The 22,011-nt window shown below is 44.1% G+C and overlaps 1 protein-coding gene across 1 annotated transcript in view; it reads right to left on the bottom strand.

Moving 5' to 3' along the window:
* Positions 1 to 9,868: 9,868 nt before the first annotated feature.
* Positions 9,869 to 22,011, bottom strand: part of Tmod3 (tropomodulin 3) — a 58,223-nt gene continuing 46,080 nt past the window's right edge. Inside the window, exons 7-10 of the mRNA XM_021173025.2 lie at positions 20,647 to 20,754; positions 18,704 to 18,847; positions 16,746 to 16,890; positions 9,869 to 12,104 (exon numbers count right to left, since the gene is read on the bottom strand). Of these exons, the coding sequence (XP_021028684.1) occupies positions 12,070 to 12,104; positions 16,746 to 16,890; positions 18,704 to 18,847; positions 20,647 to 20,754 (432 nt within the window). The 3' untranslated portion in view covers positions 9,869 to 12,069. The remainder of the gene's footprint in view (positions 12,105 to 16,745; positions 16,891 to 18,703; positions 18,848 to 20,646; positions 20,755 to 22,011) is intronic.

A 22,011-nucleotide genomic window follows, 5' to 3' on the forward strand; every position in this document is an offset into this window, starting at 1 on the left:
TGTTTTTCAGACACACCAGAAGAGGGCATCAGATCCCATTACAGATGGTTGTGAGCCACCATGTGATTGCTGGGAATTGAACTCAGGTCCTCTGGAGGAGCAGTTGGTGCTCTTAACCACTGAGCCGTCTCTCCAGCCCATAACTGGGCTTAAAAAAAAAATTCTCATTACATTTCTCCTCTTCTGTTTCATGCCATTAATTGTACTGTGTTCAGTGAGAAGTTATAACTAGACATAATCAATGAACCAAATACTTTTTGGATCAGTTTTTCCTCCCCTATAACCTGGTGATTCTTGGCCACTCTAGTCTGAAAAGGCTTGCATGGGGTCTTGAGATGGCAGGAAAGCTAATGGTGGTGACCTCATAACCTGAGGCTGCCCCTGCGGAGGTACAGGTGGTTCCAGGCAGACCCTTTCCCTGAAACCCAGCGGGTTTTGCTTTTCCTGCATGGCCTCCCGCTCCCGGAGGCTGCACATCCTGCTCCCTGCCCGGTCCAGGGGCCGTGGGACTCAGTGGCAGGTTGAGATCTGCCTTCTGCCTCCATTTGCTTCCTTCTTTGATCCCATGGGAAGCTCTGACTCTCAGCCCCTGGGTCTGAGTCCCTTTGCTCCTTCTTTCTAGCACTGCTCACTTTCCAAGTGCTCCCACTTCTACCCATCACCTCCCCAGTCACACAGCCAACTATGCAACCCTTTCAGAAACAAGAGAATGGTTGTTGGTATCACGGTGGCTGCTCCAGAAAGACCACACCAGGCCAAACCATTCTACGTGAGGTTTATTGAGGAGAAAGGGCAAGGTGGCGGCAGAAAGAGAAGAGGGGGAAGAGAGAGAGAGAGAAAGAGAGGGAGGGGCATTCCATATATATATGTGTATATATATTCCATATATATATATGTATGGATGGATGGTGATGTGGTCACAGATAAAGGTGAGAGGTGAGCCCAGTGGATTCTGGGAATATAGTGGTTATTGTCTTGGCAACAGGTGTGTAGGTCTCACTGTCGCCTATGTGATGTCAAAGGTTTCAGAGGTCCTGGGACCAATGGTCCTCCCTTCTTATTATAAAGAGAAGAAAAGAGAAGGGAGAAGCCGATGGTGAAAAGGGAACAAGGGTGATGTGTCTCTTAAACTGCTTCCTGCTGTCTAGGGGTGTCGTTAATTTTGGGGTGTAGTTGACTTTCACCATTGGGATCCACTTGGTATGGTAAATGTTTGCATCAGGTTCCTCTGTGGACAGTGGCCGGTAATCCTATAACAGGAACTGACTAATAGTTTGGTTAGAAGTTTCTTTGTATTTGTCACTAGAGGAATGTAGAAACAAGATTAATGAGGTAGAGAGCAAATAATACCACCAGGAGGATGACTAGAAAAGCCGTTACAATAGGGAGTACCCACTTCCATATTGGGTTTTTGAAAATCCCAGAACTGGAGTTCTCACGGTCTCTGAAGTTCTTGATGTCTGACTGTAGCTCCTGGATTTTATTTCTCACTATCCCAGATTGGTTTACATAGAAACAGCATTCTTCTTGGAGGAACAGGCAAAACCACCTTCTTTAGCTGTAAGGACATCTAGCCCCGATTTGTTCTGAAGCACCATGACTGCCAAAGAATCGATTGCTTCAAGCACAATTCCAGACATTTCTTGAAGATCGCTTTTAAACTGGGAAGTGAACTTATTATATTGGGTCACGGAAGTCATTATCCCTGCATTTCCAGTGCCAGCACCTATGGCTATTCCCGTAGTGACCAAGAGTGGTACAACTTGAACTGCCCTCTTATGTTGAGCAGCTATCATATCTACAACTGGGATTGGCAGGGGCTCATTGCCCTGGATTACTCCCAGTTCAGGGAAAAGGAGTACCAACATGCAGGAGTACCTGACCAGCTGGCGGGTAGGCGATATGCCTGAGTGCCACAGAGGATTGACGTGATCTGGACTGCAGGGCATTGTGGCAGAGATGATATATCAAGGTTATGGTTCTATTGCAGTCTAGGGAGCTTAGTGTTCCTACAGTATGTCTCCTGGAGGTTTGCCATGCCAAAGAGATGGATAGAGGTAAGGTATGGAGTCATGGCAACATCAGAGTCAGGGCAGCTGACAAAAGGTGAGGTGAGGTTACTTGGCAGTATCACCGGAGAGGCTGTAAGTGACAATTGTGAGTTAATTCCAGGGGGTACCCATAATCAGCAGTCTTTAAAGCAACCGGGCCTGGTGACATTAAGGAGTTGGTATGTCGAGGTGAAGGTCTGAAGCAAAAGGAGAAATGACTAGTACCATTTATGAGGGGTGATGTCAAAGAAGTAAGGACCTCGGAGGAGGGTTTGATTATCTCCCCTACTTTTCTGATATCTAGGCGACATATTTTTGAGACATATTTTCTCTGAATATGGATAGTACTTACTGGGGAACTAGGCTGATATTTATGGTAGAGCTTACCGACAACTCCTGTCTCCCACCTGGAATCCCATGGGTCTTGTATGTACAATTGTGTGTCTTTTGGTGTTGATAGAAAAAATGATTGGTCTGTGATCCTAGCATATGTATGTATCTGACAAGACCAATATGGGCAGCCCCCATACTCATCTGGCCATTTTCTACAATAATCTTTTGTCTGGTCCAAAGAGAAAGCAAGTAGAGAGATCATAATATTTAGATGGGATAACAGATACAGGGATGATAGCGATTTGGATCTGTTCCTGGCATCCAGCTATGGATCAGTTTCCTGACCCTATTTGGAAACTGTTTATCATCTGTGGGGGTTTCTGAAACCTCGAATCTCCAGATGTAAGGGCTACCCCGGATGGAAACAAATAGTAGGGGGAAGATGAGAAGCCCGTGTCTAATCCAGTGAGGTGGAGCTCAGCTGCCAGAGTGGAGCCTCATTTTCTGGAATTGGGGACAAGGTGGGTGGTCTTGATGCTCTCCGAAGCTTAACAGAGCAGGGTCCTGTTAGGGTTGACATGTAGGAAGAAGAGTCATTTTTAGGTGGAGGGATGAAAGGTTTGAGGTGAGACAGGTGGACCCAATGAGAGAGTCATTCGAGTTTAGCAGCTGTAGGGGTCATGAGGATTACCTTAAAAGGGCTCTGCCATTTGGGAGAGAGGGGTGAAGGCTGATGATCTGGAGAGGATAGAGGACTTGGTCTCCAATGTTGACAGACAGTGGACAGGTGACTGTGAGGCTGTGGTAGATGGTGGTCAGCAAAGTTCCATCGGAGAGAATGGAGGTGGCAAAGTAATGGGATGAGTAGATGGTCTGGGAGGGGAGAGCGTTTAGGTGAAGTCCAGGAGTTAGGACCATATGTCCATACATGAGTTCAAAGGGCGAGATGAGGAGAGGTCACTTGGGGAGAGCTCGTAGCCTGAGAAAAGCCAGAGGTAGGAGTTTCACCCAATCAAGGTGAAGTTCCTGTGACAGCTTAACAAGAGTGGTTTTTAAAGAGCAGTTAGTTCTTTCTACCTTACCTGAAAATTGAGGGTGGTAGGGAATGTGAAAATACCAGGGGATGTCCAGGGCCTTAGATAGAATTTGAGAAATCTGGGAAGTAAATTCGGAACCATTGTCTGACTGGAGGGAGGCTGGGACACCAAACTGGGGGATGATCTCTCACAGGAGGAGATCACAGATTGTGAGCCCTTTTGTTAGTGTGGGAAATGCCTCCATCCACCCCGAGAAGGTGGCCACCAAGACCAGGAGGCACTTGGCACATGACAGTGGGCATGTGGGTAAAGTCAAGTTGCCAGTCAGTTCCAGGAAGGGAACCTCTAGGCTGATAGGAAAAGGGCACTACGATACCTTGAGTTGGAGTCTGACATCTAACAGATTTTGCAAGAAGCAGTGATAGATTGTAAGAAACTTAAGTCTTCAGGAGTAGGCTGTAGGTGGGTCTTAAGAAAATAAGACAGTGCTTGGTTATTAGGATGAAAGAGTTGGTGAAGATAGGACAGAGTTTGCGAGTGTCAGGGGGTGACGGTAGGGATGTGAGTTGCAGTGTAAGGATGTCCTGAGGAGGGGGAGATGAGTCTAGGTCCCTAAGGGCCGCAGCTCTGGCTGCCTCATCGGCTCAGTTGTTTCCCATAGCTGTGGAGAGTTGGGAGGCCTTTAGCATGGTCATAATGTGGTTTGAAGTAGTTACTGACCCTCCTTTTGTGGTAAGTAACCCATGCTCCTTCCAGATAGTGGTGTGCGACAGGAGGATATGGAAAGCTGATCTGGAAGCTGTAGATGTTGAGGGATTGTCCTTGTGCCAGTTGAAAGGCATGGGTAAGGGCTCTTAGTTCAGCCTGTTGATTGGTGGTATGAGCAGGAAGGGCCTGTGCCTCCACCACCTCGGTGTCTGACACTACGGCATAGCCAGCTTTTCTAGCCCCTTCATAGAGAAAGGAGCTTCTACCTGTATGCCAAGTATAAAAGGCTTGAGGCAATGTGCCCTCCTGTATGTGTGAAGGCCGAGGAAGAAGATTGGAAATATTAAGAGGCGGGCATGATCGGAAGGTGAGTGTGGAATCTTCCATTAGTGCTACCTGAAGAGAAAGAACTCTGGAGGGAGGTAGAGTCTGTAAGCCTTTGTAAAATAGGAGCTGTGACAGATTATAATAGAGAGGACAGTTATAGGTGACCCCAAGGTTAGGTTTTTTGGTTTTTTTTTTGGTTTTTCTAGACAGGGTTTCTCTGTGTAGCCCAGCTGTCCTGGAACTCACTCTGTAGACCAGGCTGGCCTCGAACTCAGAGATCCGCCTGCCTCTGCCTCCCAAGTGCTGGGATTAAAGGCGTGCGCCACCACGCCCGGCCTCCAAGGTTAGTTTTTTGACTCTCAAATAAGGAGTTCAGCGGCTGCTAAGGTACTAATACAAGGTGCCCACCCCTGGATGGTTAAATCTAGTCTTTTTGACAAGTATGCTACAGGTGCAAAAGAAGGTCCCAGTTGGTGACTTAAGACTCCAAGGGCAAATCCCTCCTTTTCAGTTACTTACAGGGCAAAAGGGCGAGTCAGGTCAGGGAGATGTAAGGCTGGGACCTTAAGGAGAGTCTGTTGGAGCCTCTGAAAGGGCTTGGTAACAGGTTTGAGAAGTGGTTCGTGGGTGGGGCCTAATGCTGCTTTCACATAAGGGGAGAGAAAGAAGGGAAAAGGAAGGAACCCAGGAACGTAAGAAGTTAGCCATTCCTAGGAATGATAAAATCTCTTCTTCTGTAGAAGGAACAGTCTGAGACTGAATCAGACGTTTTCTTGTGGTCTGGGGTAATTGTTAGTCCCAAATAGGTGACCTGAGGAGTGGACAGTTGGACTTTAGAAGGTGAGACCCTGTAGCCTCGACTGGAAAGGAAATTTAGAAGAACAGAGATATCAGCTTGGCTAATCTCTAGAGCGGGGCTACAGAGAAGGACATCATCTACATAAAGCACAATCTTAGCTTTAGGGAGAGAAAGAGAATAAGTCAGAAGCCAGGGCCTGGCCAAATAGGTGTGGCTGTCCCGGAATCCCCGAGGCAGATCAGTCCAGGTAAGTTGAGTAGAAAAGTGGGTGTCAGGATCTGTCCAGGTAAAGGCAAATATGATCTGTGACTGGGCGTCGGGAGGGATAGAGAAGAATGCATCCTTGAGATCTAAGACTGAGAAATGAGAGGGGACAGTGGAAAGAAGTGTGTAAGGATTAGCTACAACAGGATGGAGGGGAACCACTGCAGAATTAATGGGCTTGAGGTCTTGGATTGTCTTAGTCAGGGTTTCTATTCCTGCACAAACATCATGACCAAGAAGCAAGTTGGGGAGGAAAGGGTTTATTTAGCTTACAATTCAATACTGCTGTTCATCACCAAGGAAGTCAGGACTGGAACTCAAACCGGTCAGGAAGCAGGAGCTGATGCAGAGGCCATGGAGGGATGTTCTTTACTGGCTTGCTTCCCCTAGCTTGCTCAGCCTGCTCTCTTATAGAACCAAGACTACCAGCCCAGAGATGGTCCCACCCACAAGGGGGCCTTTCCCCCTTGCTCACTAATTGAGAAAATGTCTTACAGTTGGATCTCATGGAGGCATTTCCTCAACTGAAGCTCCTTTCTCTGTGATAACTTCAACTGTGTCAACACACAAAACCGGCCAGTACAAACCAGGTGATTCGTGATTCTTTTTTTTCCCCCCGAGACAAGGTTCCTCTGTATAGCCCAGGCTATCCTGGAACTCACTCTGTAGACCAGCCTGGCCTTGAACTCAGAAATCCGCCTGCCTCTGCCTCCCAAGTGCTGGGATTAAAGGCATGTGCCACCACTGCACGGCGAACCAGGGGATTCTTAACTGCTAGTATAAGGGTATTAAAGGGGGAAGAGGTGGGGTGAAGGAGTTTTTTCCTTAAGTCAGAAATGATAGGCTTAAGTCCCCTGAGGCTCTGGAGAGAGAGAGAGAGAGAGAGAGAGAGAGAGAGAGAGAGAGAGAGAGAGGACATTGGGCATGTGGGCTTGGGTGATGTACCTGGGAGAGTGCAGTAACTGGATGACAACAGGGGAGTGATGTTTAGCAACAGAGGGGCTCTGGACGTCCCAGACTTGGGGGTCCACCTGAGAAGCTGGTAAAGGAAACAACATGTTCGTGTTAGTAGGTTGACTGGCTAGGAGGAGAAGCAGAGGAACTGCTGATGAGCAGCAGTTCAGGAGAGTGGGTGGGGAGAGCAAAGGAAATAGAGGCTCCCAACTTAGCTAAAAGGTCAAGGTGGCAGCAGGGAGAGAGAGAGAGGGAGGGAGGGGCATTCCTCTTATATGTATGGATGGTGATGTGGTTACAGGTAAAGGTGGGAGGTGAGCCCAATGGATTCTGGGAATATGGTGACCACTGTCATGGCAACAGGTGTGTGTATAGGTCATGCTGTCGCCTATGTGATGTCACAGGTTTTGGAGGACCTGGTACCAACAGTGGTGTCTCTTCTAGTTTTCCCATTTCATCCATTTTTTTGTTTCTCCAATTCCTTCATTTCCACCCACCCATCCTCCTCACTTTCTTTCTTTCTTTCTTTCTTTCTTTCTTTCTTTCTTTCTTTCTTTCTTTCTTTCTTTCTTCTTTCTTTCTTTCTCTTTTTTTTTTTTTTTTTTTTTTAGATAGAAATAGGAAGAAGAAATAGAGAATCCCTTTTGGGAGCAAAGCAGGGGAGAACCCCAAGCAGGGGAGAACCCTATGGCAGCAGCTGCAATAAGCTTTTTGCTGATATCCTGAGACAAGACATAAAGTGATGCCCAGTAGTAACACATGGTCCTGTTCTCGGCCACCTCTAACCACTGGAGAAAATACTGTTTTGAGGGCTACTGAGTACAGTCTTTCCCTTAACAAATCCAACCTGGAGAAACGAGGTGGACACATGGCACATGGAGGAGTAGCTCGGCCTCATACCAGGATCATGTGGACCAGTTGCAGGGGCTGTTGCTTTCCCTGGAAAGCTTCTGTTGCCTGCTGCAAAGAGCGAGCAAGGGGTGAAAGCATGATGACGGGAGGTGAGACTCACACAAGGGGCTTGGTTTTGCTTCTGTGTAGGGGAGTTGTGTTCTCTTAGGTGGGAACGGCTGTTGGATGATGTGGTGGTTTAAACGGGAATGGCCCCCCATGAACTCAGATTTGAATGCTGGGCCACCAGGGAGTGGCACTATTAGGAGGTGTGGCCTTGTTGGAGGAAGTATGGCACTGGGGGTGGGCTCAGAAGCTCAAGTCAGACCTAGTGTCACTCTCTTCCCGCTGCATTCTGATCTGGGTGTAGAACTCTCAGCTCCTTCTCCAATACCGTGTACGCCTGTGTGCCGCCATACTTCCTGCAATGACAATAATGGACTAAACCTCTAAAAGTATAAGCAACAGAAACCCTCACTAATACTGCAGGAAGCAAACCCAAGCATGGATCTCATTGGGAGAGCATAAGAAAAGACACAATGAGTATGCCAGGTAGACCCAGAAGGCGAACAAAACACACAGCGCCTTCTGCATCACATGGAGGGCAGGGGCCATCAGTGCCACAGACGGAAAGGCTAAGAGCGGACACTGGAGCATGCAGGCTGGAAGCCTTCCCGGGAAGCCAGACTAGCCCTGACTAGTGCTAGCACTCGCACGTTCTATGAAGTGTGCAGAGTGGCTCAAGCCTGCACATCCAGCTGCCTGACCCTTCATGGACTCAACTGTGTTTTCTTAGTAACCAAAGTTGAGGCATCTGAATAATTAGGAGTTACTGTCACTTTGTTTATTCAGTTGGGAGTATATATAGTCTAACTACTGGAATGAAAACAAGATAGGAAGAACATTCCCCTTGTGAAAACTGTAACTGGGCTCTCTGGATTAAGGGTTGGAAATACACAAACTGAGCTTTAAAAAGAACTTTTAAAAAGGAACTTTAAAAAGAGCTTTTAAAAAACTGAGTTTTAAAAACACCATGTGCGTGCACATACACATATAAATAATATTTAGAAAAGTATTGATAATTTGCTTTTAAACTTGTCTGAATATATGAACTATAATATCTGGAAGATTTTTATGGGAATTATTTGCTCTGTATCTAAACACTGACAACGTAGAAAAAGGCATGAAGTCTTTCTGGGTGAGGGGTCACCCTAAGGGAGGGAATGTGTGTCAGTTATAGTCTATTTTCACCCAGCTTGGAAAGCTGGGGTCCTAGGTCCAATTCTTTACAGTTATTGAAGGCTTTCTAAAACACATGACAAAAGAAAAACCAAAGATAATATGTGGCATCCATTAAAACGATTTACTTAGAAGAAGTGACTTTTTATAAGCTAACCTCCAAGGTTGGTCCTTCAAACGACAAACTGCAAGGTAAAGTTGAAAACTAATGAAATGTTATAAATGTTTACTATAAAAATCTGCATATTGTTCAGTTTTTGTTATTTGTCTGTGTATGGGTGTGTGCCTGCGTCTCTGCTTGTGCGCCATATATGTACAGGTGCCCACAGAGGCCAGAAGAGGGCACTATATCTGGAACTGGAGTTACCGGAGCTGCCTGCTGTGGGTGCTGGGAACCGAACCTGGGACTTGTGCAAGAGCAGCCAGTGCTATGTTGTTTGTTTTTTATCAAGACAGGGCTTCTCTGTGTAGCTCTGGCTGTCCTAGAACTTGCTCTGTAGTCCAGGCTAGCCTCGAACTCAAGAGATCTGCCTGTTTCTGCCTCCTGAGTGCTGGGACTAAAGGTGGCACCACCACAGCCTGGTGCAGTCAGTTCTCTTAGTGATGGAGGCATCTCTCCAGGTCCCATGCTTGATTTTTTTACAGGGAAGCACTCATGGAACCAAATAACAGTGCAGTGCAGGAAACACGACACCCACTGAAGTGAGCGACCTGTGAGAGCTGATGGAGAAGACAGTTCTGAACATGTTCAGATCTAAGAAGTCACACCCGTGCCTGGCAGCAACAGCAACTGTTGACTCTCAGATACCCACAGTTCGTTTCTCTTTGGTGCCACGTCTCCAGTGGATGCTGTTCAAAGCGAAGCTGCGCTGGAGGAGTACAGCCAGACACTGCAAGGCTCCAGGCTGGCGGTGGCTGTAATTCCAGGTGAGCCATTACTCATCTGCTGAGAGGTAACAGTGGTTCCTGACTTTATACAGAAAAATCAGCCAGCCCTGGGAACCATAAGGTTTTATGAAGCTTAATAACTTCTTATTTTAGTGGCAATAAAGGTTAAACATAATGTGGCATACAACTAATATTTTATTCAGACATTCTTCTTTTATAATTTTATTATATCACCTTTAAAGAAAACACATGAAGGGACTATCAGTTATAAAACATTTTTTAAAAAGATTTATTTATTGTTATATGTAAGTACACTGTAGCTGTCTTCAGACACACCAGAAGAGGGCGTCAGGTCTCATTACAGGTGGTTGTGAGCCACCATGTGTTTGTTGGGATTTGAACTCAGGACCTTCAGAAGAGTCGCCAGCCCATAAAACAATTTTTAAAGTTCTATTACATGTAACTTTTCAGGATTGTACCCCTTGTAAAGGACACAGCTCATTTCATTAGTGAAAACGTGCTACTTAAGGATCACAAACATCCTCCTTGAAATGACCAATAAATAGTCTGCTAATATGTTTAACACAAAATGTTTATTTGGTCTTTGAAATGATAGGCACTGTAAGAAAATGTATTTTATGTATTCTTTAAACCTACTTATAGTAGGTTCTAGCTATAAGTTTATAGCACCAAATCTATTTTCAAGGCATGAATATTAGCTACTAATGGTGAATTTAATGGATACAATTTCATGTAGACATACTGAAAATTATAATTTGAGACAAATATGAATATATAGTTTTACAAAATGGGCAATTTAAGGCTTTTTAAAAGGGCGATTTAGAAATGTGAAGAATATTCTCTTAGATAATCATGCATAAAACTTGAAGGTTTAGAAAAATCTCTAGCTTAAAATTAAAACTATTACAAAGTCCTAATTTATTACCATGTCATAAAAATCTCAGAGGAATTTAAAAATACTGCTACCAAAATGAGGTGCCAGACTTTTAAAGATCAAGGTAAACACTGTTCTCCATTATAATTCTTAAAAGGTATCAATTCAATCAGATGACTCCACACTCTCGTTACTGATGAAGTCTTTTCTTCAGTTGTATAATACTTCACAGACCAGCACTGGCATGGTATAAGCAACCGTCGACTTGTTCATGCTTCCCTGGGCCTTCTTCCTCTCTACTGTCTGTGCTGTGTGTGCCTCTGCCACTCCTGTAGGAGTTGTATGGGGCAGAGCATAGATACAGACGCACGTCCTCTAGCAGGGCATCAGTGGGCAGCCTCACCCAACCCCACTGTACACAGATCAAATCCTCACTCTAACTAAAGCTAAGGTGATAAAGATAACCTATGATACAGAAATTAATTTGTATTATATGGACTTAAAAAAAAACAAGATGAAAGGAAACATCTACTAAAATTGGGTTTCTGAAGAACAGCAGTCTTTGTGATTGGCTGGAACGCTGTGGAGTGGGACTAACTGTTTAGGCAGTACTACATTGCACCTATGGAATCACATATAGCGCTTCTTATCAGACAACAAGCTTGTTTTTCCTTTTCCTGACGTAGGTTCTCACATATGTAGCCCAGGCTAACCTGGAGGTTCCTATGTAGTTCAGACCGGCTTTGAATATCTGGCAATCCTACCTTCTCAGCTGCTCAGATTGTAGGAGTGACCCACCATAGCTAGCTCACGTCAGTTCCTGACTGACACTGCTCATCAGTGAGATGGCCACCTTGCAAATTTCAGGTTTGAACTCTCCTACATCTAACAGCGCCTTTCTTTTTTCTCTTTTACTCTCAATAACTGAGTATTGGCCAAGAGCCTTTTATGGGGAAAAGAACCTCTCTACTCGGATGCTTTTCAACCATTAGCTTTTACAAAACTGTAATGCCCACAGCAGAGAAAAATACTTGTAACTATACGTTTAACAAGGTATGCAGTGGGACAGAACTAAGGACGATTGGAAACATACACAAGCAACCCCGTGCAGCTGAGACTCATTAGATGTGTGCAGAAACCGCAACACAGATGGCTGTTCTGTCTCCTGAAGGCCTGCTTTGGCTTATGTAGATATAATGGATTCTGAGCCACCTTTCAAAATTCTGACATTTTATTTCCCTAATAAGGAAAAAGCATACTTTTGCCTAAATTCATTGATTTTTAAAAAGGAAACCACCGTGCGCCTTACCCTTAGTGTATGAGGAGCAACATTAATATTGAGCCAGCAGTGTCCCTTCTGATTTAAAAAAGAGTGGTCCTCAAGATGTTCATTCAAATTATTCTTACATACACGACTTTTGAAACTTTCCACAACTGCATTTTTACCTAAAAATCATCATAAACCATTCAATTAAGCTAAATTAAACTGGTCTCAGTAGAAATGCTACAAATACAAAATAATACCTAGTACTGATTTTACAAATCAAATATAATTAAGCTAGGAAAATAATGCATATAGTTAAAAAAGATTTCCAGTCTTTCCCTTCCACCCAGGTAATTTTTACATCTGCTGCCACAAACACGAGCCTCTGGTGATCTGCAGTCTTCTAAAGGTCACCACGCTTACTGGTGGTCTCCTTCAATTCGCCTCTTGCGCACTGTGGGAAGAAAGTCGGTTACTCATCCATATTTGGTTATAAAATGTTAACATGCTTGTAACAAACTTCTGTATAATACAGATAAAGTCTCATAAAAACGAATTGAGGACGCATGTGACTGTTATTAGAATGCTTGGTCACCTGTCACTGTCATTTACTTGAAAATCAAGTGGCTCCTGAGCAAGAGCTATACACCTTCCGACACCGGTGCTTACACAGAAACCCGAGCACTCGGCACTCAGTTTTCAAGCCATTTGCTTATAGAACAAAACTGCACACCTACGTCTAAGGAAATAATCAATTAGCACAATGTTTGCAATGGCATCGGCGAGCCTTGGTAAAGTTGTATCAGGGGGCTGAAGAGATGGCTCAATGTTCTTCCAGAGGACCTAGGTTCGATCCCCAGCACCCACATGGCAGTTCACAATTGTGCCAGAGGATCTGTCGCCTGTTTCTACTCTACACAGGTACTAGGCACACGCACGGTACAGAGACATAAACACAGGCAAAACAGCAAACCATAAAATAAAACTTAAAGTTTTACTAGAACGATATGCATGCTCCCCGGGTGAGGTACACGTCCTTACACTGAAGGAATCTATAAAAATACTTTAACCATTTCTAAATGTAATCACTGACTGGCAACTGCTCTCCAAATTCCCCTTCTCTTTATAAAGTTTCCTTCTGGATACTAAATGTTGGCTGCTGAAAGAGATTATCCAGCTGTTCCAGATGACAGCAAACAATACGCTCATGCCTGGTGACACTCAGCCCTTTCTAGTGACACTGAATCACTGCTGAGCTCACTAGTGGCAGGCAGGTAAGGCCTTCAGCTCCAGGAACTTGCTACTCTGCTCTTTCGACTATCAGTCACCAAGGGCATTTACCAACCACTCCATTTCAGTACTCCATACTATGCCTGAGCACTATTCAAAGAGGCCACAACACCAAGTTGCAGAACCAGCAAAGGAACATAACCACAGCTCTGCCACTTTGCTATGGTGTGTGCTGTGGCTCTCTGGTCTGTCTCAACTTTCCTCTGTAGCAGGAGGATAACGGAATCGAAATGCTCTCTGCCACAGTTAAGGTAGAACTGCTGCACAGACAGTGGGCTCAGTACAGAGGGCTCACCTTCAGCCACTACACGGATTACACGCTGGCCCTGAGGCACCTTTCTAATGAGGACAGCCAACTTGGCTACCTTAGAGGATCTGCACTCCTGTGCTATTGGTTTTGGCACTTTGCACTCAGATTCTCTGAGTCAATAGGACTGGTTATTCCCCACTTCTCTTCTGGATGCAAGGCACAGGTCACTGCCTCTTTCTTTAGCCTAAATTGGCTGTCAGAGGAGCTAGTCACAACAGCAAGTTCCTGAAGCTGAAGACCTTACCTGCCACTAGTGAGCTTAGAAGTGGTTTAATGGGGCTGGAGAGATGGCTCAATGGTTAAGAGCATTGACTGCTCTTTCAGAGGTCCTGAGTTCAAATCCCAGCAACCACATGGTGGCTCACAACCATCTGTAATAGAATCTGAAGCCCTCTTTTGGTGTGTTTGAAGAGAGCAACAATGTACTCACATACATAAAATAAATAAATCTTAAAAAAAGTTTACACACACACACACACACACACACACACATATATGTGGTTCAATGTCACCAGCCTGTGAAAAGGCTGAGCATCATCGGGGATCTTGTTTTCTCTGTACCCAGCTAGAGTAATGGCTGCTCCCATGCTATTCTGACTACCGACTGCTGGGCCCAGACATTCACTGGTGTGCATAAGAACTGTCCCGCCATTGTCTGGGTGGAGTCAGAAACTAAAGGCAAAGGATACAGTCTCTGTGAACTGTACTCGGCTGCTCATGCTTCCCTGACTCCAACCTAAGGGAAGAGCAACACGTTTCAAGTGTCTACTGAAAAGTTAGAGAGAGAAAAGCCAAGGAGACCTGAAACAAATACGAATATACTCAAAAAAGGGAAACATCAGGCAATTCTTAAGGTGGGGTTTAGCTGTTTTTGGCAAACCATTTCAGATGTTAAAATGCATGCTACAAAAAAAAAAGTTAGAAAATGTTACAGACAGGATCTACAAGAAAGAACACAGCAAACAAAAATCCACAGAAAGCTAATTATGCAGTTAGCTAGCACACAGGTGAAAAGCTCGAGACGCCAAGGTGAAGTGCATATTGCATGTGTCCCATACAACCTCTTTTCTGTTATAGCTGTGACACTTCTCAGCTGGAGAGATGGCGAGTAGGAGGAGGGTTTCAGTGGATAGCTGAGAGTGAGAAAACAACAAGATGTTATAAGAGTGACAACAGAGATCTGCCATAGTCCCACTTGTGAGCCGAAGAGTCACTTGCCCAGGAGACTATGTCAGTTTTGAGTCTTGTCATACTGCTAGAATCTACGTGTTAGGAAGCATTGTCCCAGGCTCTATATCTATAGACAAAGACCGCAGTGCACTAACAGACAGTGAATATGGAGCAGATCTGAGGTAGCTGCTATGTGCACGAGGCAAAGGGCAAAAGGCAGAGGGCAGAGCAGCACTTTTAACTGTTCTTTGTTCCTTGGTGTCCTATCTGGTCCAATTTCTTTCCATGAATAAAACTCTTGCTCCTTCATGGCAGCCAACTGTTAGTAAGTCTCACTACCCGCTGAGACCTTGCAAAGAGTGATTTCCGTACTATGTCTATGGGTTGCAACTACGCAATTCCTGTGGGTGTCATCTACCTGTAACAGAGATGACTAGGGCTGACGTTGGGTGCATTTGGAGATTCAAGGTAGTTTTAGAGGAGAGGGAAATGGAAGATCAGCCTGGCTCATTTTAAGATGATATAGTTACCAGAAAACTATAACTGAATAAAGGTAAATTATAAAGATAAATTTATCTAAAGATAAATTCACGCCCTCTCTCCCTCTCTTCCTTCTCCCCCACCCCCTTCTTCTTCTTCTTTTTTTTTTTTTTTTTTTTTTTTTGCTAGAGATCAAATCCAGGACTTTCAACATGCTAGGCAAGCATTCTAATTCCTAAGGTGTATCTATTTTTAATAAATACCTACTATGGACCAGATATGATTTTGAACATGGCTCCTGACAGCAACATGTCTCTATGCTAAAGAAACTGTAATGTATGAAAACGTTATTTTGTTTTAAAATGTTCATATATTATCCTTGTGTATGCTGTGTGAATGAATACATGTGTGCGTATGTGTGCCATGGTGTGTGTGGTCAGAAGCCAACGTTTTGGCATTGAGTCTTTCTTTGCATTGCTACATGGGTTCTGAGCATCAAACTCAGGATGTCAGGCTTCAGTAGCAACCACTTTACCCAACGAGCCATCCGGCCTGCCCCAAGCCAACTAATTTAGCTAGCATGTTGGCTCACGCTAGCTAAAGCCACACATTCTGTAGGTAGAGGCAGCAGGATCACCAGGAGTTTGAGGCAAGCCTGAGTTGTAATGGCAAGACCCTGCTCAAAAACTAAATTTATTTGAAGACAGACACTTTAAATGAACTACAACTAATTTATAAAATAAAAGGCAGTTTTAAAAGTGTAACAAATATGGTAAGTAGAAAAAATATATGGCACATGTGTTTAAGATCTGTATTAACATCAGATCCAGAAACCCAAATATCTCCTAATACTCAGAGAAATAAGCTATTCCAGTGAGGGACGCCAGGATTAGAACACCTGTTAAGGGTCAATGTGTACAAGTTCCACTCTTTTCTAAATCCGAATCTCTAAGGGAAGGAAGTTTTCAGCTATTTACAACGTTCAGTCCAGATTTAAGAAACACTCTGAACAGCAAAGGCAAAACCCTTCCAAGAGTGAACCAACACTAAGACAAGTTGGTGACTGAGAACCCGGTACACAGCAAAGGGATGCTTTCCTTTTTGAAAACCAGTTGCTAAAACACCTATGGGCACCTGGCATAGACAGGGAATTAAACAACACTGCTCAGATGAACTTGGATTAAAGGAACAAACTACAGCAATATAAATGCAAACATGGTTGAAGCTTAAAAGAACTACACTGCTTGGAAACGCTGCCCTGTTGCGGACTCACTCTCCCTGTAGCGAAGCCTGTAAAACATTCTAGTGGCAAATAGCATTTAAAAGGAGAGTCACTTTCTGGAAACGCAGAGAAACAAAATTATGAAGACCATATTTATACCTCATCCAGAGCTACAGAATTCATTTCAGTCAGAGAGCATGACTCAGTGGTGAAAGGAACTGAGGCAGGCAGGTGCAGCAGGCAGGGCCTGCGCATCCGGGAGGAGGCGGGGAGGCAAACTGTACTTATCCTGTACTTCACATGAGAAAGCTGAATTGCTGCCTGCGTCTGCTTGATAAATTGGCCAGATGCTTTCTGGTGGCATTGAACTCTTTATTTCAAAGCACAAGGAATAACTGACAACCAAGGATAAAAAGCTTTACTTAAAGCTATCACGTGTTTGTCACAGAAGTTGGTTTAACACTGGAAGACTACTACAACCTGGCTTGGCTCTGACTCGCGGTATAAAGGACCCAGCAGTATTAGACACTAAAGACAGGTACTTTTTCTAGGTTAAAAATTATTTCTAAAAATAGCTCCGTATTGTATTTTGGAACTATGACTCAGCGCCACATTAATCTTACCTAAGTCATTGTTCTTCGTTATCGCATTGGCCGCCCTGGTTCGGGGTCCCTGCTGCGTGAACTGATATCCAAATTTAAGGATATTTGTATTTTCCTCAAGCATCTTGGCCATTTCTAATTCTACTGAGGTGCCCAACTGCTGTCTCTGAAAGAATAATAAATAAAGAATATTAATAAACCAGATCAAAACATTTTTTTGGTGATTAAGATTTAGGGTTTCCAGCCTCATACTGACTGTGTTAGTCTCTAATTTTTCTGAACTTGCACAACATACACAAAACCCACATTTTAAAAAGTTCAACAGACACGCCCACAACGCATATAGCAATAGTGTGGCTAGCATAAGTATACCTCATACCCTCCAGGATGGGTATGATGAAGAAGACAGAAGGACTGAGGAAGTGCTGCCGGATGTCCACAAAGCCCTGGCTCCAATCCCAGCACCACACACACAGCTGTGGTGGTGCACACCTTCGACCCCAGGACTGGAAGCTGACAGCAGAGATTTAAGGTCATCCTCTCATACAGAGAAGTTGGAGGTTAGCCTGGGCTACATAAGACTCAGTCTCAACCTTGGCCCCGACAAAACCAAACCAACAAACTAACTAAAGGAGAAAATGGGTAAGCATCAGGCATGGTAGTGTGCATGGAGAGTTCCAGGTACCGGGTAGGCTGAGGTGGGGGAAATGCTTGATCCTAGAGCACGAACAGTCTGGGCAATATAGCGTGACCCTGAATTTGTTTTGTTTCTTGAAGTAGTTGCCAAGAATGTAGAAAAGTGGGCCCTTGGTAATTGCTTGAAATACAGAATTATCATATTCTCCAGTAATCCTACTTGTAGGTATAAGGTCCAAGAAATAAACACGTATGTTCATAAAAAATTATATGTAAATATTCATGAGAACATCATTTTTATTATTTTTTTGATTTTTAAAAAAAATTTCATGCATATGAGCATATAAGTGTTTTGCCTGTATGTATGTGCACCATGGATATGTTTGGTGCCCATGAAGGTCAGAAAATGCATTAGAGCTACCATTTACATGCTAGAAATTGAACCCAGGTCCTCTCCAAGAGCAACAAGGGCTCATAACTGCAGAGCCATCTCTTCAGCTCCATGACACTTTAACTATCCCCAAATAGACACTACATGTGTTCTGACACGTACTGCAGCAAGGCTAAGCACCCAGGACTTTATCACAAAAAAGAAATCACATATTGAGTTACATCTCAGTTAAAAATTTGAGATCATGAATTAAGAAGGATTTTGGCTTCTTAGTTATAACCAAATTTTTCTATTTTTGTAGTCTACAAATTTATTTTGAAGAGCTCAGGGAATCATTTGCCAAATATCTTCAAATAACTGAAGTTATTTTGTGTGTATGTGCATGCACACATGGTTGCAGGTGCATCTGCCAGTACACATGTGTGGCGGCCAGAGGCTGGCACTATTTTTTCTATCATTCTCCACCTTATTTTTTGAGACAGAGTTTCTCACTGAACTAGAAGTTCATTGTTTTGGCTAGGCTGGCAGGCCAGCGAGCCTGTGGGACCAGAGACCGGGTTAGAGATACATGTTGCTGCATTCTGCTTTTCTGTGGGTGCTGAATCCAAACTCAGGCCCACATGATTATGTAGCAAGAACACCACCACTGAGCCATCTCCCCAGTCCCTAAAACTATTTTTTAAATAAAAAAAATTAATAGTTGCTCTATATGGAAATATTTCTAGCATGTATATTTTCCCCCTTTAAAAAAATTCTGTCTGTGCGACTGGTGAGAGGGCTCAGCAGCTAAGGACTCTTGCTGTTCTTTCAGAGGACCCAGGTCCAGATCCCAGCACCCACCTCAGGTGGCTCACAACCATATTTTACCCCAGTTCTGGGAATCCAAAGCTTCTAGTTTCCATATGCAGTGGGGGCTACCGTTTCCTTCGAATTGCTACTGTAAACCACAAACCTGATTGTCAATCTTGAGCTCCATCAGGGTCTCATTATCTCTCAAAGCATCAATCAGTGCTAAAACTCCTGTGCCTGTGATGAAGTTGGACTCCATATTTAAGCTCTTCAAAGTTTTGTTCACTTTCAGCATATCTGCAAAAGCCTAGAAATTAAGAGAAAATATTTGGAGATTAAAATCTGATAGCACCTATTTTTTGCTGCATCTACCAAAAGTAAATTCATGAATTCAACTTTCTCAAGTTTCTCTTGACACTGTTGCAGTTTTAGACATCACTGCTCAGGTCTCTCATGTATTTACCTATCCCAGGTACATTACCATATATAATCCTTACATTATTCGGTCACACGTAATAGCCTGGTGCTGACATTTCTAACTCTTAAGAGGTGGCTCAATGAGAAGCAATTGCAATCATCCAGGAAAGAGTTCTCTGCTTGGACCAGGGCAGGAGTAATAAAAATGTGAGAAACGGTTGGAGACTGAAAATATTTTTTCTTTCCTCCTTTTTCCCCTTTGAGTATTTCTCTGTGTAGCCATGGCTGGCCTGGAACTCACTCTGTAGACCAGGCTGGCTTAGCACTAGGAGATCCACCTGCCTCTGCCTCCCATATGTTGGGATTAAAGGCGTGCACCAGCATCGTGGCTAAGGACAGGGTGTCACGTATCCTAAGCTGGCCCTATGAGTACCAGGCTGGGATGGCCTTGAATTTCTGATCATTTTTGGCTCTACTTCCTGAATTATAGGCATTATAAGTATATGTTGGGACTATAAGTATGTGCCACCACATTTAGTTTATGTGGTGCTGGGGAGAAGTCCAGGGCTTCACACATGTGAAGTACTCTACTAATTGAGCTCCAGCTCCAGCCTTTCCCATGGCCCTTTAAGAAAGGTTCTGCAGTGTTGCCCCTCGCTGGCCTGGAACAGATAGAGATCAGCCTGCTTCTACCCTCAGACTGCTGGAATTAAAGGTGCGCACCACTGCACCCAGATCCAGGCAATTAAAAAGTTGACTGTGTCTGTGTGTTTAGGAAGTGTGTGGATGCACATGCATTACGGTGTACATGTGGAGGTCAGGGGAAAACTCTGGAGTTGTTTCTCTCTCTCCCTTTATGAAAGTAGACTAATACTGCCATGTAGGAGAAGGTGAGGAAAGGAGGCGTGGGACTGGTCTGGCATTCAGTCGTGTTAGATATCCAAGCACAGCTACTTGGAAGGTGGCTGGGTGTGAGTGCAGAGTTAAGAACAGGGATGTGAAGGAGACAAGAGCGCTGGAGTCGCCAGCAAGCACTGAAATGAGCTTGCCCAGGCAGTAGTGAAGGGGAAAAGCAGAAAGCTCTGGCTCACTCCAGCGTTCAGAGCTTGGGGAGATAAGGTAGACTCTGGGTGGGACTAGTGAAGTGGGAGGACTGATAAATTCACACACACACACACACACACACACACACACACACACACACACACACACACACACACACACACACACACACACACACACACACATTAAAAATTAGGGCTAATGATATGCCTCAGTGGGTAGGGTACTGACTGTGAACCTTGACAACCCAAATTCCATCTCTGGGACCCACATAGTGGTGGAAGGAGAGAAGCAATTCTTACAAGTTATCCTCTGACCTCCACATATACACTGTAACACATGTACACACAGGCATGCGCATGCATGTGCGCACCCCCCCCCCCAACATCAAGTAAATAAATGGATAGAAAGTGTGAAAGGGAGTCACAGCTTATGTGGGTGCAGTGGGATAGACCCTGGGAAGTAGAGGCAGGAGAACCAGGGAGCTCAAGACCATCTTCCCATACACAGAGCCCTGGACTGTGGGAGATCCTGTCTCACAAACGAATTGGTTTAATCTCACTATAGCTCACGGGTCTGTAGACATCAGTTGGGAACGACTGACATTGTCAATCACAGCATACTTACAACAGCCACGGGGTCATTGCTCCTGGTGGCCGCGAGACTAAAATGTTTCACATGCGTGTTGGCTTCCAAAGTCTTCGCAAAATCTTTTAGAGTTGGGATTGGGATATTCTTGAAAGACGAGAAACATGAAACACCATCAACATTTTAGTTTTCAGGAAGTTCAATCCATCAATCAAATACATTTATACTTACTGTTTGCTTTAAAATACACTCAGGAAGCACACACACAAACAGCCTGGTCTACACAGAGTTCTAGGATAGCCAGTACTATACAGAGAGACCCTGCCTCAAAACAAACAAACCATCAGTAATAACAATTTGAAAAAAAAGAAAAGAAAACAATCCAGCAAACAAAAACCAGTAAGAAAGCCAATTTCTAGGCATTTGGTCAAGAGATACAAAACCTGCATTTATTTTTTCAAAGAAGTCACACGTGGACAGCTACTTTACACATAACCCTTCTAAACTGGAAGCAATCCATGTTGACTAAGTGACTCCTGAATAAACAAACCGCAGCAAAACCTGTGCGAGAAAGACTCCACAGTGAAAAAGAACAACCTAGTGAAACCTACCAAATATGGGAGTCTTGAGTGCACTCTGCCTAATGCTAGACTCAAAAAGCTGCAAACCTAATCCCATTTTGAAGGCTGGAGACGGCAGGGTGAGTGGTTGTCAGGATGGGCAGGGGGTAACAGAGGGGCCTAAAGAGTGGCTACCGGGAGCCGGGCATGGTGGCGCACGCCTTTAATCCCAGCACTCGGGAGGCAGAGGCAGGCGGATTTCTGAGTTCGAGGCCAGCTTGGTCTACAGAGTGAGTTCCAGGACAGCCAGGGCTACACAGAGAAACCCTGTCTCAAAAAACCAAAAAAAAAAGAGTGTCTACCAGGACAGTGGCCTTTACATCTGTCAGTCAGTTGTTTATTTTTTGTTTTACCACTTGACAGTGGTATCTTACAGCTTGCACAACTCAGGACTGTACACTAAAAGAATTTTATGTAATTATACTAAAAATACCTTCATTTAATATCTGATTAAAACAAAACCCAAAAGGCTAACGTTCTTAGAAGTAGGCAGTATTTTGCTGGGTAGTGGTACTGCGTGCTTTTAATCCCAGCACTCAGGAGACAGAGGTAGGTGGATCTACAGAGTGAGTTCCAGGGACAGTATTTTAAAAATTAATTTACTATGTGTAAGACTTACATTTTTATATGATAAACTCTTTAAATACTCTGTCTTTTTTTTTATAGATTTATTTACCATTATATGTAAGTACACTGTAGCTGTCTTCAGACACACCAGAAGAGGGGGTCAGATCTCATTATGGATGGTTATGAGCCATCATGTGGTTGCTGGGAATTGAACTCA

The sequence above is a fragment of the Mus caroli genome, chromosome 9, assembly GCF_900094665.2.
Source record: "Mus caroli chromosome 9, CAROLI_EIJ_v1.1, whole genome shotgun sequence".
Taxonomy (NCBI): domain Eukaryota; kingdom Metazoa; phylum Chordata; class Mammalia; order Rodentia; family Muridae; genus Mus; species Mus caroli.